Here is a 27,784-nt window from a genome sequence, read left to right as displayed (position 1 = left end):
GAAGAAAAATTCGCCGGGCTTTTTATCTAGACGTCTGAAACCAGATCGAATGTTAGGATGTATGTTTTTACGTACCCCCTTTTTTACATGGATGTGAATCTTTATGATCGGAGAAAAACATGAGGATCTTGAATTTAAGAGAAAGACCCGTTATAAACTGTAAACTTGCAAATTACAAAATGAATGCTCAACATAAATTCAGCCTTTAGCAATTCAAGTTAGAAAAGTGTCATTAAATTTTGTGAACGAAATACGACAGTTAAAAAGAAATGGAGTATAGGACAAATCCAGTTCCATACATAGCTTAACTCCGTTTTCCCGAACCATACTAAGGGTTGGAGGGGGAAAACTTAGTAAATGATACGAAACATCTAATGTAGACGTCATACAACGACTCCATCTTAAAGTTAATTCATTGAATGAACAACCACAGTGGCTCCTAATTACTTCTTGCAACATCCAGTTCGAACATTTTGGATGATAATACTAAAATCAAGGGCACGTTGAACTGAACTTGGTGAGATACACAAGCAAAACAATTTATTTGAACCGGTGTTGAAGATTGGCAAGAAGAAAAAGACCACAAATGGTTTATATTGTTATATTCTTCGTATCCGCGGCGAAACGGCTCATTTGAAATGAATCTAACAAAAGAAGCTTTCAATGATGCATTTAAAGAATTTCTTGCTCATGGTGGGAAATGTGACAAGGAAGATAACACGAATATAATATCTTCAGTACATACAAAGCCAACGATGAATTTGTTGGTGTAGTTAAAGTTAAACATCAAGAATTGGGATGTTAAACGAGTTACTGCCTTCATCTACAGAGAATAAAATAGCGGGAAAGATTGTCGTCAAAGCGTTTTAAGCCATTTACAATGTTATGTTAAGTTTCAAAATAATTGGATATGATTTAAACATTTCCCAAGGGCTTTTTTTCATCACTTCGTTACATTTTGTCCACTATCCTTTTATACGTCTTTGTTTACGTCACAGACAAAGACCAACTTAGTAACAATATATAACGAGTAGCTGTTTAAACCCCGCTTTGATACATCTAAGCTTTTTTAATCCGTTACGATTACTCTCTCATTGGTCCAAGACCGAAAAGCATCAGAAATTATTACATCCTAAGAAAATTTTCTTCTTCTTTCTCAAAAACACACCATCATCACAACAACAATTACCATATACAAAGGTAATTGTCATTTCTGCTGATTATGTCATATTTGACACTTACGTATAAGCATGGCCCAATTACAGAAGGTAAAACAAAGCTACCCCCAAAATACAATTGTTTTCTTTTGGTGCCTTTATTCTGTCAAAACATATATACATTTTTAGTATGTGTGTGTATTGTTTTGAATAGAAAAATAATTTGAAATTATTTCAACTTCGCTTGCAAAATTGTCCGATACCGATTGCATCCTACAGTCGGTTTAATTGACATTTTTAAACTTTCATCGAGTTTTTGAGTTTCATAACAAATTTGTGATACTTTTTCGTTGACAATTGACATCTTCGATATTTATTTTTTGTGTATTCTACGATAAACTGGAAAATCTTTACGAAATTTTGAATAAACTGTGAAAAATTTTGAGTCAATATATTATTTTCTTCCCAAAATTGCTCATTTTTATGTGGTTTAATCACGTTGCACCTCAATATTGTCGCCGTATCTACGACACATTATTATGATTAGTCAACGACTAAAATCTAAAAAATCTGGGTATTTTTAATAACACACTTCAGTTTTCTTGAAGCAACACGTGCTTTAAAGAACTTTTTATTAATATATCTAGCTATGAAAAATATCTAGCTTTTTTCAATTTTTCACATGGATTATTCGACATTACGTCCCCAACTCTCGAAATTATGCACAAAAGTTACACGACAACTTATGCAGATGTTCATAGTACGAATTGTTTTTCAAACAGTTTTTCAATAATTCTTTGTGTTATTTCTATTTTTTCTGAGCTTTTTCAATAACAAAATACAGTTTCGCAGGAAAACTTCAAATATTTTTCTATTTTTTCTGAATTACGTTAATTTTTTTAAATAAAATGCCACTTAAACCTGTAAATTTGTTCATACGAGTAACTGATGCTTGGTTATATTTGATGCCATCTTCAGTTCCCAACAGGATGACGAGGTCGATGTCTATATTTTAGAATTACAGGGAGCTGAGGTCAGAACGTTATGGGAAAAAGTGAATACTGTTTTTGAAAAGTATCTTAATTGTTTTGCTGAAGAAGACAGTTTATATGAGGACATCACTGCCGCTGACTCTAAATACGATGTCGCATTTATTAATAGGAAGTTAGATTAACTTCGGGCTCCGCCTAAGTCATCAATTGTGACATCATCTACTTAGTCTAGCGTAGGTAATAATACTATATCTCGTTCCGAGATTAATAAAGTTAATCAGCCTAGTCCTCGTTCCGTGGAGAGAGCTTCAATTTTGTTTTTTTTTTTTTGCCTCATTCGCACATATCTTATAACTCATCACTCACATCCTGTGGTTGTGATAATTCTGGTCATAGGATGAATTTACCGCCTTACATAGATATATTTAATAGCGACTTTCTTTCTTGACCTACATTTACAGACTGAATGTCTTTATCATTTAAAAAGTAAGAGCAATGGCGACGTCCATGACATTGTGGTTAAGTGTTCACTTACTCAACTTACTAAAACTTTAGTCTTGCGTGGAAAGCTTTAAACAAACGTATGACAATCCACGTATATTGGAGAACCACCAGCTTAAACTTTTATTTCACCTGCCAGTATTAGACAGTGAGACTAGTTTAGGTTTAAAGACCTTACAAAGGGGATAAATGGGTGCATTTCGGCCATGTAAAATTATGACATGCTATTCTAATATTCACGTGTCTTCTAAGGCTGTCCAAAAATAGCATCACACTTTGGGAACAAAGTATTAAAAATAAGACATTGTCTTCCTGGGAATATTTGGATGTTCCTTACAGAACTCATCTAAACTCTTACCTGTCTTCGTGACATTAGAGATATTGAAAACGTCAAAGCTCCAAGTAGTAAAAAAGTCCGTTCACATTTCTCGAATGCTGGCACGAGCCGATCTCCTACTTTTACGCCTCGTAATTCACCTTCGTCATCCAGTCCATCCCGAGCACCCTCCAATGAAACATGTATTTTATGTCCACTACAAATGCGTCAAATATAAACATGCCAAAAATTTCTAAAACTTTCAGTTCCTCGAAGAATTAACACCATTAGGCGGCATAATTGTTGTTTAAATTGTTTGTACCCTAAGCATTACGTCAACCACTGCAGTAGTCCGTACAATTGTAGTAAATGTAAAAAAATACATCGCACTTATTATCAAACCTTCACTTCTTCAGGATTAACTTCCAGCTCGTATAATAGACAGATATTTCATACCGCCCAAAGTCAAAATGTCCTATTATGCACGCCAATGGCAAAGATCGTTCACCAGGGTACCACGCACCCTGCTAGTGCATTACATACATCTTACTAGTCATCTAATCCAATCGAAGATCCTGCTACAAGGAATTCACACGAATATAATAGGTTACCCAATAGCACAAAGTACGGTTTTTGGTTGGATCATTACTGGTTTTATTCCCCACTTAACATATATCAATCATTTCCGTTAAAGTTATACTATCTGACGAAGAAACCCTTAGCAAGGTTCTTTTAAGAGGAAACTAGAGGAAATTCCCAAACGTGCAATTTTGTCGCCCTCCGACAAGTTTTGTGAGGAAAATTATAAACGTACCAAACGTCGGGATTCCCCTCAAACAGATTTAGTTGGACTGAAAAACTTAGGGGTTTTCCGAAATAATTGTTTACGACAATTTCTTCGAAATAAGGCATCTCCTCTTCGGAAACGACAAATCAAGGCAGTATACGACCAAATGGTATTGGGCTTTGGACCACATTAGGCCAGTTGTTGCCGCGTCAATAAACTCTACGGTTTGTTACCTCCTCCACAATCCAGTGGTAAATCCCTACAAGTACAATTACGAGTGGGTTTCAACGCCTCGAATAAAACCTCCAACGGGAAAAGTCTAAATGATATTTTACATGTGGATCCCACTCTGTAATTAGATTTACCATTTCTTATTCTTAGGTGGAGATTATTTAAATTTGTATATAAGTGCGACAGCACACAGATGTATCCACAAATCCGTGTCGGTCCGGCACATACTTCACTAGAGAATACATTTCCTATCGCTGCACACATACCACGTAGGTGCATCTAAGTCGACGACGTGCTAACATGATATCATGACTTGCGTACAGCTGTATGTTCCCATAATCACCGACCCGAAATTGAAATTCATGTTGTCAAGACTCATGCTTCTTTCTCCAATAATTATTGTGACCCCTTAGAAGATTTCTCTTCACTAGATAGGGCACTTCAAGCCCTCTTCTATATGTTTAGATTTTTCCACAGTACTCATCCTGTTCATCTTGAGGTTACGTTAGATTTATCTACGGCAACAATTTTAGCAACTTTATACCACTTTATTTTCAGACGTGGTTGTCTAAAAACAATCACTTCTGATAACGAAGTTGGAGCTTCTAGGAAAATTGGAAATAACTTTAATATCGTTCTCTGTGAAAATCGTACTAACTTGTGTTCCACACTGCAGCATCAGAAACTTTCATGACTATGGGAGGTCGCCGTTAAAAATTTTAAATTGCCTCTCCGTAAGCAAGCTAAAAACTTCAAATTTACTTTTGAAGAACTCACAACGATTCTTTCCAGAATCGAAGCTTGTTTAAACTCACGCCCCTTTTGTCACATAAATGACACCAGGGCATTTTCTTATTGGTTCCCCAATCGTTGCTTCTCCGGAGCCAGTTTGACGAAGCCCCTTTACATCTTGTAAATCAGTTTCGGAAACTCAAAGCTCTCACCCACTATCTCTGGTTACGGTGGAAAGATGAATATTTGAAGAGCTCGCACAAAAATACAAATGGAAGATTCCACAACACGATCTTCGAAAAGATGACTTTCTCCCACTTCGTGGAAATTAGGGTGGATTGTAGCGGTGCACGCGAGTTCTGATGGCCGAGTAGGAGTCGCAGATATCCATATGAAAAATGGTACTATCCTACGGCCAATTATAAAATAATTGCTTTTCCATAATTGTCACAGTCGATGTTTCTCGATTCGTCTTCTAACCTCTTTACTTCTTCGCGAAAGAAAAAATCGAACCCATTACTACCTCAATCTCCGATGAGCCAATGGTAACTGGATGTCCTGAAGCTGTTCCTCCCTCGTCACTGAAAAATCCGTCTACGACGGTTCTTGAAGTTTTTTTTAGGAGAAACAGTGGTCACATCGGCACCCTACCGAAGTAACCAAGGTTTGAACAAGGCATGCATTCTTTTCGACGTTTTTTTTACGTACTTATATCGCGTAACCTTTAAACCATAAATTTACAGGAGAAGCAAAATACGTTATAAACTAAACGTTGTTTAATAAAAAACCATACCATACCCTATTTTACTACAGATGCATTTTTGGAGAAAACATATTTTTTCTCCTCTTCTGTTTCAACAGAAACCCCTCTATTAATAGAACAGTGTTGACTTGTTTGTTCGGGTTACCATAGTATTATCTTTTTGCAAAATGGTCAGGCTCAATCCCTTTATTGTTGTTTAAATAAATAGTAAACAAAATTTTTTTTTATAAAAAAAAAACTATAAAGTGGTTAAGCCGGATCATTTTGCAACAACAAAATATTATGTTATCCCGAACAAACCAGACAACACTGTTCTATTAATAGACAAGGCACGGTCGACGAAGGGGTTTTTGTTGTAACAGACAAAACCAATTTACATGGTTATGCTACTTCGTTCAAGTTGAACGAAGGCATAACAAGTGGAGAAAGATGAAAATGTTTATAAGTGCAGTTGTAAGATTTAGAAGATTTTCCAAAAGAATTTTAGTTTTATTTAATTTTTTGGTTCCTCTTCTATTGAGCTTGCGATCTCGTCACTTGGGTAAAAAAAGTTTTTTGTCACAGAAGTTATTTTTAAGGAGTATATGTGATTAATTGTAGTTGATTTTTTTCGGAGTGTTGCTAATACTTCCTCCTCCAAAATACTCAGCAGTACTTTATTTGATAATTTCTATCACACCTAGTGTTCGTATGACAATTTTACCTAACAACAAAATATGTTTATGTTAATTAACAAAATATGTTCATTCTCACTCTACACACTAAAGCAACTGCACTAGCACGTGCTTCCCAGTTAACATTGTTTCTTCCGAATTCGGAAAAAACTCTGCACAAATTTCTGATGTCGAATTCGGAACGAACTCGAATATATTTGTATGTTTGATACGAAATTCCCAAAAGTTTCGGATGTTTGATCTGAAGTTCGGAGAAAACTCTGAATTTGTTCTATAGTTTTACCCGAAAATCGGGACAAATTCGATTAATCAATTTTAAATTCGGAAGTGTGGAATGTTTGATCATGAAAATTTGTAAATGTTTGATCCGAAATTCAGAAAAAGTCTGAGTTTTTTATATATTTCTATATGAATATCGGGAAAATTCGATTTCCGCTTTTAAGTAATTGTTTTTGTTTATTTCTTTTTTCAATTTAATACTTCACTTTTATTCAGTCTTTTGTTTTGCATAATATACTATTTAAAATATAAGAAACAAAAATTTTTATCCGTTTGTTAAGACCAATAAAAATAATGCAAACCATCAAATAGCTTTATACGTTAGGATATAAATCTTTAATTCACTTCGCACCTGTTCCGTTCAAATGCTGAGGAAAAACTGATGATAAGCAACAAATCAAAACAACAAACGTAGTATATAGAAAATTCTTCAAACTATTTCAATAGAGTATGTGCAGAGTACTCGGAAACTTGTCGGATAAAACGACAAATATGTCTTGACAAAAAAATGAACTATCTGCTGACGCCGGATATGTGTGAGTATTTCAGAAAATTAGTATAAATTTTCACTTCCAATAACTGCCGAGCAAGTGACTTCCACGATTATTAGAAGTTACGCTATATACGCTGTTTGGTCACGTTTGAAACTATCGCGAGCGTGGTTCATTTCTTCCCGAAGGATGCAACTTCCGCGGTGAAAAAGTGATATCAACCCCGATAATTTCAATCGCTTTGTTGTGACTTCTAAATGATTTCCGGGACATTTTTTGCATGCAGGGATAAGCAAATTTGCTTGTGTTTAATTTCATTGTTTTTTCCGACTGGTATTGGAGAAAATACACACACCAGCGGCACGATAAAAACGCGAAGATATCTCGGCAATAATCGATTCTAATCGTTTCAAATAAAAGTTGAAGAAACATGTACAAAATACTTTGTACATACTTTTGAGTGGGAAAAACTAAAAATAAAACAAGTAAAAATACATTAAGTAGGGCAAAGGAAACATGAGAACCCACAAATACCAATTTTTAGACATATTCGTTGGAAAATGTGGCAGAAATCATCAAAATAATGAATATCTGGAGCTACCGTTGTATGGGAGCTACAACAAAACGTGGGCCTACACATACAATGTTTCGCCACCGCAGTCAGTACCCATTATGACCAACATATGCCACTTTTAAGACAAATCCGCGAAAAAAAAACACATCAAAATGCGGAATATCAGGAGGTTCTGTAATATGGGAGCTATACCAAAACGTGGACCTATACATGCAATGTTTCCCCACCGGAACTAGAAATAATTATGACCCACAAATACCAATTTTTAGACAAAATCTGTAAAAAAATTGGCAAAAATCATTAAAATACCAAAAATTGGGAGGTTCCGTTATATGGGAGTATATCAAAGCGTGGACCCATACATACAATATTTCACCACCGAAGCCAGAACCCATTATGACCAACAAATACCAATTTTCAGACAAATCCGTGAAAAATGTGGCAAAATTCATCAAAATACCAAATATCGGGAGGTACCGTTATATGGGGACTATACCAAAACGTGGACCGACATATAATTTTCAATACTAACCATCCTAGACACAATACAAATTGTACTGCTAAATTTAAACGCTCTACGTCAAATAATGTGGGCTTTGTCGTGACTGCAATAGACAGACAGACATCGTTAAATCGACTTAGAAATTTATGCTGATTATGAATATATATACTTTATGGGGTCTACGACGAATATTTAGGGATGTTACAAGGTGGAGGCTAGAAAAATAAAGGTTCCAAAATTATCAGTTTCCCAGGCACGATAAAATATGACATGTGTACAATTCAGTGAGCTTGTGCGCGGTTGCATCCGATCATTTGTAAGATCGATTCGTACAGTGGATAGCCAAGACCACTTGAATGAAGGGACAAGCACCTATGCAATGTTTTCCATAATAAATATGAACAATTTCGTGGCTGTGATTAGGTTAAGTTAGATTAGTATTAGTAGTATTTAAGGCAAATATTTTGAATATAAAACTAGAATCGAATCAATAATTGAACCTTAAGGTTGCTTTCGTTTCTCATCTGTTACATTTGGTCCTTCGAATCGGATAGAGAATTAAATTTACAACCTAACAGAGCCGTTATTTTCCTTTCTCACATCTACGTTTGGTTCATCGAGCCTACACTTAGTTTAAGCGAAAGAATTAACGACCACACAAAATAAATAGTAGAAGACTCATGAAAAATAAATCTAACTATTTTTTAAAAAAGAGGAAAACTACTAGAAAAACTAGGTGTGTTGAGGCATTTTAAATGTAAGACCATAGGGACATTTTAACAACAAAAATCTATAGAGGCAAAAATAAAAAAGCCACATTGGCAGAACAACAAGAAGACACAAAGGAATTAAATTAACAAAGGGCACAACAAAAGCCCGAAATAAAATAAATAAAATACATATATTATTTTGAAAAAAGAATATCCACATGTGACAATTGATAAAATTTAAAAGCACCTCCGACAAAAAATTTGGTTCAAGAAGCAAGTTTCTTAGTCCTGGAAGATTATTTCTGCACAACATTTGCATCAGCAATCCAATAAAAAAAGTAACGTGAATAATTACAAGATTCTCGTTGAAGACACATATTACATTCTACAACAAAAGTTCAAAAATTTAAAAAGAACGTTTCTGAGAGAATCCAAGAATGTCCAATAGCAGTGGGTAAATGCCTTGTGTTAGCGCATAATTTTTTTGCGGTGAGAACACGGGTCTGTAAGATAGAAATTGAAGAATGTTTAGAAGCACCAGAAGGCTGGATCTTTGAACGTGGTTACTATTTCTTTAGTCCAGAGGAAGTTGCACTGGAAGCTAGGAGTGTACAAAAATTATCTTTCCTATCTTCGGGCTGACAACCAATCAGACAACCAGTTGTGGAAAAAATGCAAAGGGTAAAATTACATGCCCTTTAGATGAAGCGGAATATTGTGATGGTGATCGAGAGACTCCCGAAATGGCTAGAAGATATTGGCTATTCTATCCACATTACTTCGAATGTGACTGTTTTTTGCCGCTCGCAACTTTGAGGATATGTTCGCGCAGGCAAGTCCTAACTCGGAGGAAAGAGACCTTAGGGCTTCTGAATCCAAGAAAGAGCAAAGCTCATAAATGTTGGGCAAGATGTAAAAGGTCTATTGGCTCTATATGGGGTTTCAATCCAAAGATGACACACTGGCTATTCAAAAGCGAAATTAGACCTGTTCTAACATACGTATCGGTAGTCTGGTGGACAGCTATGGATAAAAAATGTAATATCAAAATACTACAGAAAGTCCAACAAATGTATTGCTTAATCATCTGCGACGCAATGAGGACAACACCAACTAGGGCATTAGAGACAATTCTATTTGTGCACCCAATAAAAATTCGGATACGGTATGAAGCTCAGGGCGATTTCAAACAATTTTACAGGTAACAACGGGAGAGTCATCTGTTGTTATACAGACGGCTCAGTGCTAGGGGAGAGAACGGGACTGGGACTTTTTATCGAGGATACAAACACCGAAATCTCTTTCGTCTTACCCGATCACAATACGATACGGAGGTCCGCGCGATTGCAGAGTGTCTGAACTGGACACGGACAGCTATAAGGGCTATAACATCCAAAACAGTAACTTCAAAAACTGTTATAAACTGTATAAATTCAATCAACAACTACTGTCAACACGGCGTAGTACGCATTATATGGGTACCAGGTCATACGGGAGTTAGGGGTAACGAGATAGCAAACTCTCCCGCCAAAACAGGCAGGGAATTAGCAACAATAAACGTAGACAATCTAGTGCCGCAAAATGGTTCACGTCTAGTGTTAAAGACATGGGGAAAAACGCCCACACATCCCTATGGAACAAAGATGGTGTAGGGAAAACCTCAAAAATCTTATGGGGTGATCCCGATGAGATAAAAACGTGGAACCTTTTATTACCAGGTAAAAAAGAGACCAGTAAGGTAACAGGCATCCTTACGGGGCACCTGGGCCTACAAGCTCATTTGTACAAGATAGGATGTGCAGATAACTACATATGCAGGGCATGTGGGAAAGATGACGATACATTGGATCATTTTCTCTGCCAATGTCCATCGTTTGCAAATATCAGATTTCAATTGTTAGGGAACGACTCCATACGAGACCTTAATCAGACCATGGTAAATTATATAAGACAGTTAAGAATTTAATAAAGGCAACTGATATTCAAATATAACAGAATGTTAACAGCTTCTTCAAAATAAACCTTAGTCTAAAGCGCACAACAGGCCTATACTGGCGTAGGTGTAGGCCCAACAGGGCATGCGGCGAATTGCTTCGCCCGTCTTTTCAACCTAACCTAACCTTACTCGGAGGAAAAAGTTAGAGCTCACACCAAAAATAATGAAACCAAGGAAGAAGAAAGGCTTAATATTGCATCACAATTGGCCGAATCAAAATATTAGAAGATTGCCTGAAAACAGTCAATGATACAAAACTGGGGCTAGCAGATTTGGTGCTGTCCTTGCTCTCTAAATTTGAAAGTGACCGACTGGAAGAAGAGTCTGGAAAGCAACGGCGTGACTTAGAAAAACAAGTACAAGTACATCTGGAAGGGGCAGCAAAACAGAAAATTTGAAGTCAATGCGCTAAAAGCGAAGCAACAGAGGACAACAAAGGAAATACAATCGGTGCTTCACTGCAAGAATTCGAAGACATTTTTGGAGTGGATCCCAATTATGACAATGTGAAAAAAATGGTTATTATACAGCTGCCGAAACAAAATCCGGTTCCACGTCAGGGGACAGTTATACATACCTTATGGGCAATTTCCCTTCACTCTTTCGTTCATAAACTTTGGAAGTGATTACATCTCTCGCAAATCCAAAATCTGCTACTTTGCATATGTGATTATCAGTTATAAGTATATTTCTCGCTGCTAAATCCCTGTGTATAATCTGAAAAGATTTAAAGTTCAAAAAAATAAGTTTATTTTAATTTTCTGGCGGTATTTCAAAAAATGTAATAGCTTATTAAAAATTTTCATTATATCGATGACTGATACCAACATATCAAAAACTGATTATCACAAAATTATATATTTCTTCAAACATGTTATGCTTGCAGTTATTTCCATATTAATATAGAAATTATTTCTACATTTATAAGAAAGGATGTGCTTTTATAGAATGCAACAACAAAGAAGAATACAATAACAAATTGACGCAACGATGAACTTAATAGAGGACACCGATAATGTTAGTGCAAGCTATTGAGGGCAATAACGTAAACATATATATGATACTAGATTTTAAGTCGTTGTTTATTGTCTTTTTATGTTATTTTAGTGTAAAATCTATGTAAGCACGTCTGGAATAATAGTGTAAGTCAAGAGTATGTTTACAATTATTGTAATATTGACCATAATGTAAACTGTTACATTTATTTTATTTAAGTAGACGAAATCCCCCGATGAACTCATCAAAAAGTTACGAAACGTTGTGTTTAGCTCAGGGGAGTGGGGAGAATGGCTTCGACAGCGGCAGTAACAACAAAACTCCCCAGAGTTATTATGATGAGATGTGATGTGTAGGTGAGAGATGAGGATGATTCGCGCGTGTGGTTTAAGTAAAAAGAAAGAAAATAACGAGAAATAAAACACAGTTGAATTAGTATTATTATTAATTAATTCATGGCTTTATTGGTGTTCTCTCTTTTCAAAGACAAATTACCTTAAGTAATTGGTGTGGCGACAGAGGCCTGTGTGCTTTCGCTTTCGTTTCTCAAAGACAAGTGAACGCAGAGGTTCTAAGTGATCGCAGAGGATCCCTTGTCTATTTCTAATACATATGCAAATACAGACAAGTGAACGCAGAGGTTCTGAGTGACCGCTGAGGGTCCCATGTCTGTGTATTATTACAACTACAACTACTTCCAATGAGAGCAAGGTGAGCCTACCGCCAACCAATACCCAGCGGCGATCCGCACACTACGGTATCCGCCAAGGGAATTGTAGAGGAGATGCCAGTGTGCAAATCAGCATCCGTGATTGACGAGTATTGGAAAGTTGTGGTGGAACGTATCGAACTTATACATTCCGGCCCCCTTGCTAGAACTAAGAGTCTAGCAATCTAAATAATGTTATATTAAGTTAGGAGAGAACGTAAATTCAGATTCCTAAGTGAGCTATAGTTGCAGATTTTCAAATTATGACCCGAACGATTTAATTCAGTTTTACAATTTCAATGTTTAGTGCATGTGATATTTTTAAATTTTAAGCGATATACATTATTTTAAGAAATGGTCGACTTCAATTTTTGGTGTGAGATTATGTTACAGTCGCGGGAGGTACTGAACCGGTGAGGATATACCCGAAAATTGATTTTTGGGCCAGTAACGAATCTAAAACAATTTTAGGCGGTTCAGCTTCAATAATCTTAGGGTATAGGTCAGCGCCAAGTAGCAAATCTATTGGGCTGTCATCGAAAGAATCCGCTAATTCAAGATCAGGAATTCGAGTCTTTAAATTACAAGTATATGGTGACGAGAACAACTTTCCTTTGACCTTAGGCAAGATTAACGCTTTTGTTTCCACAATTCTAGATGCGTTTCTAGGGGAAGACAACTTAAGAGAACAGACTTCTCTCCGCGATGTAGATTTAGATTTGTTTGTCAAAGAACAAGTGAAATACCAAGTGCATTGTTAAGTTTCTTACTTATAATAGATGCCTTTGAAGAAGGGTCTATTATAGCACGAGCAGTATAACTTTTCCCATTGTGAACAATACTTACTACTGCAGTTCCCAAGAGCACGTGATCTTCAATGGTGTTGGGAGACTGGTCATTCGAATTATTTTTTGCAGAGAGTGGGTGCGTTTTAGAGGACTTTGGACCTCGGCTTTTGACCTTCGTAAAAGCCGGAGGGGTCTTTGAACCTCGACTTTTGACATTCGTAAAGGCCGGAGGTAATTTCTTAGAATTCAAAACCAGATTTTGAGCAGACTTGCAGAACAGCGAGGATTTTCGACTTTTAAAATTATTAGAAACCAGAGATGGTTTTGAGCGTGATGTTGCAACAACTATAGTAGAAAGTGGCCGGTGAAGAAGGCTGTGATGCCTTTGCTTGCAAGATTTGCAACTATTGGTACTGCGACAGTTTTTTACTGCATGACCACGTGAAAGACAGTTTATGCAACACTTATTCTTCTTAACAATCGAGAATTTGTCCTCAAACGATAGTTTAATAAACTTGGGGCAGAGATGCAATACATGTCTCTGGTTAGGACAAATGGGGCAATAAGTGTTTGGCCGAGGAGAAGGATCAACACATTTTGGTTCATGTACCAACGACTTTTTAATGACGGAACTAGATGAAGAAACATGCTTGGATGCCAACGATCTAGAGGAGGGGCGATGAGGTGAAACACTCTTTGATGACGACGGTTTCTTCACAGGTCTGGAAGGAGTACCATTCTTTGATAACAATGATTTATTCGAGAGAATAGGAGAAGTGACTATTTTTGACTTTTCGGTGGGCGGATTTTTGTGTATGCTCTGAATACACTGCAAAGTTTGTATTCTCTCTATAAGGAAAGCATCTAAATCTGGCCAAGAAGGCAACAACGACTTATTTTTGATGCTTTGCTCCCACAAAGCCAAGGTGGTAAAAGGCAAACGCTGCAAACAAATATATACAATGATTGGATCCCACTGATCCGTGGCGACGTGGAATGGAAACTATTATTGGTGAGTGGAATTCTAGAAACGATTTCTCGAGCCTCACCGGTGGTCTTCTGCCTAAGATGACAGAGACGTTCAATATCTGAAAGACGAACATTCTTTATAAATAGTGTGGTGAACAAATCACGAAAGGTGGGCCAAGACACAAAATCACCAGCAAAGACTGCGATATCAACAGGTGGCAACATGAAACAATGATTATCGAAAGGCGAATTGGAGCAACTGTTATTGTCAGAAGATTCGACGGAACCATGAACGGGTGGAGTAGTGTTCTGCACAGACACCGGCAAAATAGATTCCTTTGACGGAAATCCTGAAGATGGTGTTATATTAGAATTGTGAGACAAATTAATGGAAAGCGCACGTGAATGTTCAGGAGGATGTGAGAACCGAGAAGCTGTAGTAGGAGAGCCATTTTCATTTGTAGATGAATTGAGTCGATCAAGATGCCTGTTAATGGTGGATAAACACCGAAGATATCCAAGGCAAGTCGTGCTATATTTTCCCTCAACGGCATCAATACTATTAGCCTGTGCACTCTCAGATGTCTTAAGGTAGACTTTGCACTCATCATAAGTGCACAAAACCTTATCCCACAATTCTTTAATCTCTGTATTGCGAATCTTCAGATTGAATATTGTGAGTGTTGATTCTTCTATTTGTTCGAAATGTGCAACGCTTTTAAGAACAATGTCAGCGGCTCTCATGAAACGTGTAAGGGGAGTGATCGGCATTTTAAAGCGAATTTTAAAAGAAAGCTGGCTAACAACAACAGAATTTGGAACAAAAAAAATTTGAATTTCGAACAAGGACGGCTACCTCTCAAAGGAAATTAGAATGCCCACGAAAACGTATTTTGCGATAATTCACAAAAGCTCCAAAGCTGCGGCAGAAAATCTGCTGGGTGAAGAAATTTTTGAATTAAAGTAGATCTAAAAAGCAGAAATGTGGAGAGAAACTTTTCCAAGATGATAGAACTACTTGTAATTAAAAATTAGTCTTAAGTTTCTACTAAAATGGATTCAATATAAAATTAGAAAAATAGTTGATTTAGTAATGCCAACTTATGACAGATTTCCAAAAAATGTTACCAACTGCGCGACAAAGATTTGTACAAAGGTTTAACACGTGTCGTTTGAAATAGAGTAACTCTTTGAAATATTTAATGCTAAATTTGTTATTTTTTTTAAGTTTAAGCAGAAAATAGGGTTTATTCTTCCAAAAAGCAACCAAACCCTATAGAGATTAACAAATAGTACCAACAACTATTACCAAATTGCCTAAACAATTTTCAGAAAAGCCACAAAACGATAAGTTTCAACGAATATATGTTGCTAAAATGTGTGCAATGAATGCCGAAAGTAGGGTGAATTTGTCCAAAAATTCCAAAAACCCTACTAGGTTGCAAATGTTCAGCCAAATGTTAAATTATATTTACAAATTTTCCAAATCTAGCAAGAAAAAACTTTTAATTTTCTCCAATATATGTTGGTTAATATGCCTATAAAGAATGCCGAAGGTAGGGTGAATTTGTCCAAAAATTCCAAAACCCTACTACTAATCAAAAATATTTCAGAAAATTATCGAAAAATAATTTCTAAAATAAATTACAAAAATTCACAATTTGTGCTGTTTTATCCCACTGTGCCGAACCAACAACGGATATCGCACAAAGAGGAATAAAACACAAGCGACGTCGGCAGAGAAATTACTATGCGTAAGCAGCTACGCACCCACACAACAAGCGACGTCACAAACGATCCAACAGTGAGAGTTGGAGATCAAAACAATTTGTTGTTAATTTTACTGTATGTCAAACCGACGCTACAAAGGGCGCGTGCAATGATGAAGTATTTTTGTTGCAATTTTTGACAATGCAAATTCTCAAGTGAGAATTGACAGAAACATACGAAGAAGAATTGCAACAACAATAAATGCGCGTTAGTGACGACGATAAAGTAACCAATCGACAGATGGATGCACTGTTATTACAAGTGTGTTGTTATTGCTAAATAGAAACAAACAATTCTCGTTAAAGGGCTCAACCTTTGAAACGTGAAGGGGGATAACAACAGCGAACGTTTGGTTGGTGAGAAATTGAACAACAAATAAACCAAACGACCAAATATAAAAGAATGTGCATGTATGCTGTGGTGATGCAAATTTTTCTTCAACTAGGCGAGGAAGTAGCAACAGCGAGGGGGATACTTTCTATTCTCACAAAGGGTTTAACATTTGAAATGAGAATTAGAAAACGAAATAAACGAACAGAGCTGAGCGGAGCAAGAGTACCAAATATTTTTGTATGATCAACGCGACGAAGGATGATCAGTACAAAGAAAGCTAATTATTGTCACAACAACAGAACTACTTTTTGTAGGGGAATGCACTTAATTAACACAAGAAGTGTTAATACGAGTCGACCAACTGACTTGTTCTTAAGCGAAAAGCAATTGTATGATCAACGCGATGTTGGATGATCAGTACAACGAATGCAATTTAATGCAACGAGAGTGGACTGTATTTGAATTACAATGACACACGCGAAGGGTGATTGAAAATCGACCAATATTATGTGTTCTCGAATAAAAACAATTAACACACGCACTAACAAACGGGAGGGAGGGAGCAGCGACAAAGTGATGGCTTCAATCCGACTCGAAGGACCAATGTTTAGCTCAGGGGAGTGGGGAGAATGGCTTCGACAGCGGCAGTAACAACAAAACTCCCCAGAGTTATTATGATGAGATGTGATGTGTAGGTGAGAGATGAGGATGATTCGCGCGTGTGGTTTAAGTAAAAAGAAAGAAAATAACGAGAAATAAAACACAGTTGAATTAGTATTATTATTAATTAATTCATGGCTTTATTGGTGTTCTCTCTTTTCAAAGATAAATTACCTTAAGTAATTGGTGTGGCGACAGAGGCCTGTGTGCTTTCGCTTTCGTTTCTCAAAGACAAGTGAACGCAGAGGTTCTAAGTGATCGCAGAGGATCCCTTGTCTATTTCTAATACATATGCAAATACAGACAAGTGAACGCAGAGGTTCTGAGTGACCGCTGAGGGTCCCATGTCTGTGTATTATTACAACTACAACTACTTCCAATGACAGCAAGGTGAGCCTACCGCCAACAACCAATACCCAGCGGCGATCCGCACACTACGGTATCCGCCAAGGGAATTGTAGAGGAGATGTCAGTGTGCCAATCAGCATCCGTGATTGACGAGTATTGGAAAGTTGTGGTGGAACGTATCGAACTTATACACGTTGAAAAAATGCAATAAAACAAATCTTTAATTAGCAAAAACTTACAGAGGTCAGTAAGCTAAAAATATCAAGTATAATGCTTGTCTTTGTTTATATTTCCGGCCTCTGATCGTTTTAATTTTATATACATTTGTAGTTATTTTAAATATTTACTTATATGTATTTGGGATAGGCCGACAGGCACTATTGGAACCTAACATGCCAAAACAATTGCAATAACGGAACTTTTTCAGGTGACAAAGGATCAACTCCTTATACCAACATGATATAAGCTGTCCGTATTTCCTTAAAATGGTATTCTGTGTTGTTTAGAACTATCTTCATCCTGTAAGACATACCGATAAGTTTCCATTACTTCTGTCACAACAAACGTTCTCTTAAATTTAGACATAAAGGTTTTAGTCACTCCTACACTACTGAAAAAAAAATATTGCAACATAATCGCCTTTTTTGTACTTATACCTTTAAGGTCTGTAAAATTTTTATTGTGTTATTGTGCAGCACGATGCCTCCCATATGCGTTTTGTCTAATTCAATTCCAGTCTCAAACATTTTGTTCCATAACATTTCCTGCATTTTTTTTTAAATTTAACAAGTTTGGTTAATACCCAACAATCAACCTGGGATTTTTATTGATTGTTCTATGACAAGTCGATACAAGTGTCTATATCAATTTTCTCAATTTCAAATGTTTTCCCTAGTCGTATTAGTCTCTGTATTTATATGTCCTAAATCTCTTAATTCCTAATTTCCTATCAGCACGTTCTACCCAGCATTCGAAAATAAGATTGTGTGCCGCATTCGGAGTATAAAAAAAGACACGTACTACAAGAAGGAACATTAAACAAATAATGTTCTGGTATTTAAGGGCTTTCTATGATTTCGAAAAAATAAATAATGAATAAAATTCAAGAATATAAAATTTATTTAATTACTATTATATGTGTACCTGTACTTTGAAATGGTGTAAACAACGATAATCGTACTGTACCACAGATGGTGCGCTAAACAAGTTAAAAAGCAGTAAGTTCGGCCGGGAAATTCGAATCTTGAAACAAACGGTGAATAATGTAGCTAAAATCATCAAAAAAAGATGGGAGGCTGTGAGAGGACCTGGACCTGCATTTTCTGTTACAGGCTGTAGCATCCGTTACCAACTTTAAATACGACATCTCAAACAATTTCGGTGGGTATTGCACCAAAAATCTTCAAAATACCGAATATAGGGAGGTACTGATATATGGGGCCTATACGAAGACCTGGACCTGCATAGACAATTTTCTGTCACAGACTTTAGTTCCCATTACGAACTATATTCTTATTTCAATTCTGCTGAATAATGACGCTAAAATCATAAAAATACCGATTATTGGGAGGTGCCGTTATATGGGGGCTGTAGTATCCATTTCGAACTAAATTTGAAACAATTCCGGTGAACAGCGTACGAAAACAAACTATTGCAAACGTTTGCAATCGTTCTATTCTGTATTTTCCCAAAGTACGAAACGAAACAAAACCAATACTCAGCTAACGGCATTTGTTTTTTGTTTTGTACTGTTTGTGTATGTGAGTGGAACAAAAACAAAACTGAAATGTACACTGCTTGATGACGCAACGTTGAAAACAGAACAGTACAATACACATTGCAAACGTTTGCTTGTATATCAACTCATTACAAATATTATAGAAAGTAATATTAACATTAACAAGTATTTTAAAAGTTCAAAATTTTATGAGCGTCTCGTTTTATGTATACAGAGACATTTCCAAACTATTACGATGTAACCAGTAAGGAAAGGTCAAAAGTCGGGCGGGCCGACTATACAATACCCTACTCCACTATGCGTAGTTAGAAGAGCTCCCATAACAAAAAAGGTTCTATTGGGAATTTATGTGAAGTAGATCATACCAAGTATGAACCTTATTTGAAAGCATATCATGCGAACTATATCCAACTCTGAATCGATTTTCAACAAATTTGACGGAGGCTTTTGTGCCTCTAGTACCAAATAACATTGCTGTATAGTGCGTGATATGACTTCGACAAAAAATTATATTTCATATTATTTATTGAAGCAATGGACATACCGGACCGAGTTTCACAATCCGAAAATGTTAAGTTGAATATGAAAAAGTCTATCCAATTTGGGCTGATATTACATTTATGATGGACAATAACCGTAAAATCGTATGAAGAAGTATATCGAAGGTATATAAAAATCTTAACCGAACTCGATAAAATTTGACACTGATTTTTGAGCTGTATCTGATATCTGGTACCAAAGATCATTGCTGTGGAGTGCATATTATGCATGTGAGGGACTTAAACCCCAAATCGGATAAAACATATTTATGGGAGCTATGGCTATATTTGAACCAATTTTACCAAATTTGAAGTACTTGCTTCTATGCTGAATTCGGGCAGATATGCCAAAATTCATGTCATTGGACTGATATTGACTATATTGTGCACAATTAATCCGAAATCGGTTGAAGATATATATGGAAGCTATATTAAAATTTTGCTTTTGACCGTGGACCAAGCTAATGATTTGTGGAAAATTTTATCTCAATCGGATTATAAATTCTACCTGCATTTTGTTCATAAGAATACATGGACAGACGGACTGACATGCATAAATCGACTTAGAACTTGATTTTATGACGATCCTCAAAAGTAACTATGGGTCTATCTCGCTTCCTTTAAAACGTGTCCATTTCATTCACCTTGCATCTTCGAAATAAACCAGTAATTTTTAAACTCATACAAAGAAATTCTCATTCACTTAACTAAATAGCCCGGATTTATAGTTTAGTTCTTTTCGCCGAAGTTATCGAATTCCGCCGACAAATTCGAAGCTCCAAGCTCATAGCAAGCTCCATGCTATTAGCAAGCTCTACGCTCATAGCAAGTTCCACGCTTATAACCAGCTCCTAGCGCTTTGTCGCTACCACTAATCAAAGTTTCTCCCGACAGCAACCCGAAAACTTCCGAGAACCCGACCCGGCATCAACCGAGATACTTTCTAGCCTACACCTACGACAACTTCAGAGGACCCGAATACTCTCGAACCGACAACTCACGAACACTGACCAGCTGAGAAACGACCCAGATAGCTACGAATTAACAGCAACCCGCCTCCATACGTACCGAGCAACCTCAACACCACAACATATTCTTCAAATATTAGTCGTAATTTAAACACTAGAAAACCCTAAAATTATAAACACTCTTGTTTTACTTAAGATTTGTGGGTCCTTAGGTTAATCCTGGCAACGACTAAACTCATCCCAGCCCACATAAAACCACACGTTATAAATGGGGCCCTAGCAGGGACCCAACGATCTACTTGTTGAAACGAGAACAGTTGGTGGAGCAAAGCCAAAAAGTTGGTCTCTCAAGTTTTCGGGTGACCACGATCTGATCGATTTTCTTGAGCGGTTCGAGGAGTTAGCCGATTGTCATAACATCTCGTATGTTCGTCTACTCCTATCACTACTTACGACGTTAGAGGGAAATTCTTTGATGGAACCGGGTAAAGCGAGAAGATATCAAAACGTGGACTGACTTCCGTGCCGAAGCCGGGAAATTCTTCTTACCCAAGCGTTATTTAAAAGAGCAATCTTTCTACAATCAGTGGCAGAAGAACCGGGAGAGAGCCAAGGATTATATAGCATTTTCAGATTAAATGAAACCTTTTGCAATTCAAATGAAACTTTTTGCAGCGGAATTGAAACCTTTTGCAGTGGAATTGAAACCTTTTGCAGTGGAAATGAAACCTTTTGCAGTGGAATTGAAACCTTTCGGTTTGTAGCACCTCTAAATATTCGTCGTAGACCCCATAAAGTATATAAAATCATGATCAAAGTTTGTTTGTTTAATTGTCGTAAAGCTTAATTTCGCATTTCAGTCCTGGCCATACCTATATAGGCCAACATTTGTTTGAATTGCTCTTTTTAGCGTAAAGCATTTGGAATTTAATAATATAGAGGCATTTTATATCAAATCATTTGTTATAAAAATAATTGAACATTTTAGAAATAATAGAAAAATGTAGATATTTATAGTCAATAAAAAATCCTCTTTGTCAATATATTAGTTATAATTAATTAATTTCATTTGATTTGCAAAAAGTTTAATTTCGGTTGCAAATGGTTTCATTTCGGTTGCAAAAGGTTTCATTTCCACTGCAAAAGGTTTAATTTACACTGCAAAAGGTTTCAATTCCACTGCAAAAGGTTTCATTTCCGCTGCAAAAAGTTTCATTTGAATTGCAAAAGGTTTCATTTAATCTGAAAATGCTATATATTGACTATGCTGACGACTTCCCGACGCCACCCACAGCTCAAATCTATGAGCCATTTAGATCGGATCTACGACAGTCTCCGCCCCGAGTACCGGCATTATGTGAGGCGACACAATTTTAACACCCTGGACGAAGTAAAAAGTCTAACCAACGATTTTAAATTAATAAAGCGGGATGAAGTATGCTCCAAGCGACTGCGAACATTCCTTACTCCCGAAATACGCACTGTTGGCGCTGTAAACGTCCAGGACACCGGCTATGGAAGTGTCGGCAAGCTCCGGTTCTGTGGATTGGAGCTTGTCGGAAAGATTGACGTTCTCTCGAGAGTCTGGTATTGTACAGGCAGACAACCTAAAGACTCAAGCCCCACACCAGACGAGCGAAACGGGAGGTATTTTATCAAGGTTTGTGTCAAGAAGATTAGACTAAACGCGTTAATTGATACCGGGACTTCGCTAACCTACATCGATGAAGTGATACATGGGAAGCTGCAGTCCAAAGGAATAAAACCATGCACTACAAAACAAATTATACAAATGGCCGACCAAAGAGTATCGAATTGTGAGACGGGTCTCCGAGTAACTCTAGTATATAGAGGTAAGGCCACGTTACCGTTGTCCCAGCCCTTGCGGAACCCATGATATTAGGAATGGATATATATACTCCGAGCTAAGAGCGAGCCATTCATCGAGTATCACATACAAGAACACCACGTGCCTTCCTCACTGACACCGAGGAAGCCGAATTGAAGGCGATGCTATTACTCCACACGGTTAAGTTTTCACGGTCAAAAGGCTTATGTATAATCGCCAAACACACAATCAAACTGAAACACAAGGAGCCGATCAAACAGCGGTATATACCCCGAAACCCAGCAATGATGGCGGAGGTTAATGCAGAAATTGATAATGCTCTACTTCTAGACAAAATAGCGCCTTATCACATCCCATACAGTGCACCAATCGTCCTCGCACGAGAGAAACAGGGGGGGTTGGCGAATGTGCATAGACTATCGGCAGCTAGATGAGACTAGTGAAACCGATGCATACCATATGCCCCAAATTAACGCTTTTTTGGCCACCTTAGAGAATCAAAGTTCATTTCAACTTTAGATTTGAAAAACGGATATTGGCAAATACCACTAGACGAATCTGCGGGACCATTTACATCCTTTACAGTACCAGGAAAAGGACTATTCCAGTGGAAGGTCATGCCCTTTGGTCGACATTCGGCTCCAGCGACTTTCCAGAGAGCGCTTGACCAGATAATCGACTCGGATCTTCACCCTCTTGTCTTCGTGTATTTAGATGACAACATCATACTTTGGGTAAGTTTTCCCGAACACCTTAGTGTTTTGGAAATCGTATTCGAGAGACTGCAAAACGGTGGGATGCAAATAAACTTCGAAAAGTGCGAGTTCGTTCGGAAGTCGATTAAATATCTGGGTCACCTCATGACACCTGAAGGCATCCGTACCGATCCCGGTAAGATAGAAGCGTTACGGAAACTGCCCCCTCCAACTAATCTGAGAGAACTACGACGTATATTGGGTATGGCATCATGATATTTATAGGTGTCCTGATATGATAGGAAGCCTTCGACAATTTGGAAAGAGTGCTAAACGAAACCCCCATACTGGAATGTACTGATTTTTCACACCCATTCTATTTTCCGAACGGACGCCAGCCTAGAGGGTTTGGGGGTGGTCCTTTTCATACTAAATTTCGCAAAACCGTATGCCCCCTCAACCAGCTTCAGAAGAAAGCCTCACGATGGGAATGGGGTGCCTCACAAGAGATAGCCTTCGACAACTTGAAAGGAGTTCTGACCGAAACCCCCATACTGGAATGTTACACCCATTCTTTCTCCAAACGTACGCCAGCGTAGAGGGTTTGGGGTGGTACTTTTTCAACGTCACACGGAACACGACCCCTTAATAGCATACGCCAGCCGACCCCTCTCCGATCTCGAGAGGAAATACAGTCTTTCCTTCAGGACAACCACGTCGGTCATCGAACAACAGCATATTATGCTCCCCATGAGAACCCTACCGAATGCACCAACCGTGTTGTGAAAACGATGGTTGCACAGAATACAGGTACTCACAAACTATTCTCGAAGCGAGCAATCCGCCGGATCGTTCGAAGGAGAAAAATTCGAGTCTATCAAGAACGCAAATACCCAATTTTCTCTATCTCGCGGACAAATAATGAAAACAATTCAAATTACTCAAGAGCGCAAACAATTTACTCTCTCGGCCACAACTAGCTCTCCAGTACAACCGTCAGCCGAGTGGGAAATCGGCAATAGGGAGAAAAATTAGATATTGACAACATGTAGAGAGATTGATTGAGCACTGGGAGAGAAAAGCTTATGTCTCTTAAATAATGCAGATAATGTGTAAGGTATGTATTCTCTAATTCTTTTTGAGACGAGCGAAATCCACAACAAAATCAATAAACCGTTCTTTTAATAGTAGGAATTTGAACAAAAAAGTGTACAACAACACGGCTCCCTAGTACACCACTCAAGAAAAGAAAAATATCGGTCCTCGACTTGAAATGACATTGTATGAAATCATTTCTTTTATAAACAGGCAACAAGATGGAACGGAAAGCCACCAAACAGTGTCGCATTATCCCTTTTGTGTCGCCAATGGAAGCCAGATCGAGGATTATCTCCAACGAGGTACTGGCCCCGAGGAAGATTACTTTGAAACCAGCGGGACCCCCACCACTGGCACCCATTCGAAACCTACAAACAGCAACCCAGCAACCCATGTGCTGGTACTTCAATCGTAATCATTCTGCTTACGCAACAGGACAGGCTCCGAGGACATTTGAATAACTCGGTGTAGTTAAACCATGTTGGCATGAGCTTACCGATTTGGTAAGTAAAATACACTTAACACTAGGCGGTGCGGGCCTTCGGGCTAAATCTCAGTCAACGTTAGGGTAAAGCGTATATACATGAATTAAAAAAAAAAAAAACAATTATATATATAAATAACATTGATAATTTTTTTCCGGAGTAAGGGGAGATGTAATGTGAACGAAATAAACCAGTAATTTTTTAACTCATACAAAGAAATTCTCATTAACTTAACTGCAAAACCCGGATTTATTGTTTAGTTCTTTTCATCGAAGTTGTCGAATTCCGCCGACAAAGTACGAACTGAAATAGAAGTGTGGCTCGTCCGCGGTATTGGAAATTAGTACTCGTTAGCAAACACTTCGAACACGCTCCACGCTAATAGCAAGCTCCAAGCTACTAGCAAGCTCCACGCTTATAGCCAGCTCTTAGCGCTTTGTCGCTCCCACTGATCAAAGTTTCTCCCGACAGCAACCCGAAAACTTCGGAGAACCCGACTCAACCATATTCACACCATATTCTTCACATATTAATCGTAATTTAAACTACAAAGAATAATAATAAAAACCCTGAAATTATACACACTCGTGTTTTGCTTAAGGTAGATCCTGGCAACGACTGAACTCACCTCAGGCTAGATAAAACCTCAAGTTATACCTTCTCCATGTTACAAACAAATGCCCAAACACAAGATACCCTTACCACTAGTGGTGTGGGGTATAAAAATGGCATACAAGCCAACGCTTATGGATTTGAGGTAATAACATCATCATAAATAGAACTTTTCACAATTTCAATTTACATAGTATTTCAGTAAGCATAAGCAATTCAAAAAAATCAGTTTATAAGATTTTCTTACTGACTTTAGCACTACTGTAAGTTTATTGTATTTAGATAACTAAGCAATATATGAAAAATGTAAAGGTATACCAAAAAAAGCCAAAATAAAATTTTGATTTCGTACTAACGCTTTGGCAACGGGTACATAGTGTTTGGCGCCGTCGCTAGTTATAATAAATAAAGGATTCAGTGATCGTACCTCGGGACTGTAAAGTATCGTAATTTTAAAACCCACAGAACTCCTTAGAGCAAGCAAAAAATGCAATCATTATTATACCAGAACTATACAATTGGCAGTTATATATATATATATATATATATATATATATATATATATATATATATATATATATATATATATATATATATATATATTTATTTATTTATTTAATCTATTAGTCTATGGATAATTCCTTACAGACTATATATGTACATAACTAATAATTGTATAATTAAAATTAAGAATTTAAAAACATTATTATTTTACTTTTTATAGTATTAATATCCATTGTAAAATCGATAAAATTATAAAACGCGTTAAAATCTTTTGAAATTCTTGTTAAAGGATCAGCGTTTGCATAGCTCGTCCTGGAGAATTGAATTGCTAGTGGTGCATAGTGGCGGGTAGTACGTTGAGGAACATTGAAATTTATGTTGTTAACAAGAAAGCCAGCAGAAATATCACCCATAATCACATTATAAAGAAATGAGACATTTAGCATTTTTCTACGGCTTTCCAGAGTTGGCAGCTTGATCAGTGAGAGTCTATCAGTGTATGGTGGAAGATTATCATATGAAAAGTTCAAACTTCGTAGACAGAAAAGTAGGAATTGTTTTTGAACAGACTCGATGCGGTCGCTGTGTGTTTTATAAATTGGATCCCATATGACCGAAGAGTATTCCAAAATTGGGCGAACAATTGACATGTATAAATTTTTTGAAACATAAGGATCCTTAAACTCTTTACTCCAACGTTTCACAAAACCAAGAACTGATTTTGCTTTGTTTATAGAAACAGAAATATGAGATTTAAAGTTAAGTTTACAATCCAATACAACTCCAAGATCAACGAATGTATCAACTTTTTCCAGAGAATAATCACCGAGGGTGTAACAAGTATCCAATAATTTTTTTCTTGTGAATCTCATAAGTTTGCATTTCGAATAATTAATTTCCATAAGATTAATGTTGCACCAGTTAACAAACGAATTCAAATCATTTTGAAGCAGCTGATTCTTACATATCTCCGAAATGCTAAGAAATATTTTCACATCGTCGGCATACATCAAAATATTTGAAAATTTTATAGATGAAGGTAGATCATTTATAAATAAAGAAAATAGGATTGGTCCTAGATGACTTCCTTGTGGGACTCCAGAAGAAACCATAATACTCTTCGAAATGGCGTTTTTAAAACATACTTTTTGTGTTCTATTTTGTAGATATGAAAAAATCCATTCGGAACTTCTATTTGTAAATCCAATGTTTTTAAGTTTTAATCGTAATAATTTATGATTAACTTTATCGAATGCCTTGCTGAAATCTGTGTAAATTACATCAGTTTGCTTTCCTTGAAGAAATCCTCGATTTATAACTGTAGTGAACTGAATGAGGTTTGTTGTTGTAGAACACTTCCTCTGAAATCCGTGCTGATAGGGTGAGACAATAGAACTAATGCAATGGATAAGGTTTTCAGTAATCAGTTTTTCGAAAAGCTTTGGAATCACGCTTAATTTTGCTATTCCTCGGTAATTGGCCACATCAGATTTATTTCCGTTTTTAAAGAGTGGAATGATATACGATGTTTTCCAAACCTCAGGAAAAACAGCTTGAGTTATGGAAGCATTGAACAATATGGTAAGAGGATAAACAAAAGCATCGGCGCACTTCCTTAGGATGCAACTCGGGATATTATCTGGTCCAAAATCATAGCTATACTTTAAAGTTTTCAATCCATTTAAAACCATAGAGCTGTTTAATAGTGAAATAGCTATTGATTGATTAGTATTAATTTCGAAGGGGTAGTTGTTGCCGCTAAATGTTTTAGTAGAATATGTTGTACTGAAGAAGTCTGCAAACATGTTAGATATAACATTTATATCACAGGATTCAGCATCTTCGTACTTTAAATTTGGTGGAAAATCGGTGGATTTGCGCTTCGAATTGACAAATTTGAAGAAAGACTTCGGATTCTGTTTAAAGTTGTTTTTGAGTTTTGTCAGATAATTTGAATAGCAAATATTATTCATAGTAGTATATTCAGACCGTGCTACAGAATATCTTCCGTAGTCAAT

The 27,784-nt window shown here is 36.9% G+C and overlaps 1 protein-coding gene across 4 annotated transcripts in view; it reads right to left on the bottom strand.

Annotated features, from left to right (window-relative positions):
• Positions 1-27,784, bottom strand: part of LOC101899591 (tyrosine kinase receptor Cad96Ca) — a 569,779-nt gene that overhangs the window by 53,697 nt on the left and 488,298 nt on the right. For all 4 annotated transcript variants that reach the window (XM_059126617.1, XM_059126620.1, XM_059126619.1 and 1 more), the window contains one exon: positions 11,283-11,422. In XM_059126617.1, coding sequence (XP_058982600.1) covers positions 11,283-11,422 — 140 coding nt within the window. The remainder of the gene's footprint in view (positions 1-11,282; positions 11,423-27,784) is intronic.

The sequence above is a fragment of the Musca domestica genome, unplaced genomic scaffold, assembly GCF_030504385.1.
Source record: "Musca domestica strain aabys unplaced genomic scaffold, Musca_domestica.polishedcontigs.V.1.1 4, whole genome shotgun sequence".
Taxonomy (NCBI): domain Eukaryota; kingdom Metazoa; phylum Arthropoda; class Insecta; order Diptera; family Muscidae; genus Musca; species Musca domestica.
This window is presented reverse-complemented; position numbering and strand designations above follow the sequence as displayed.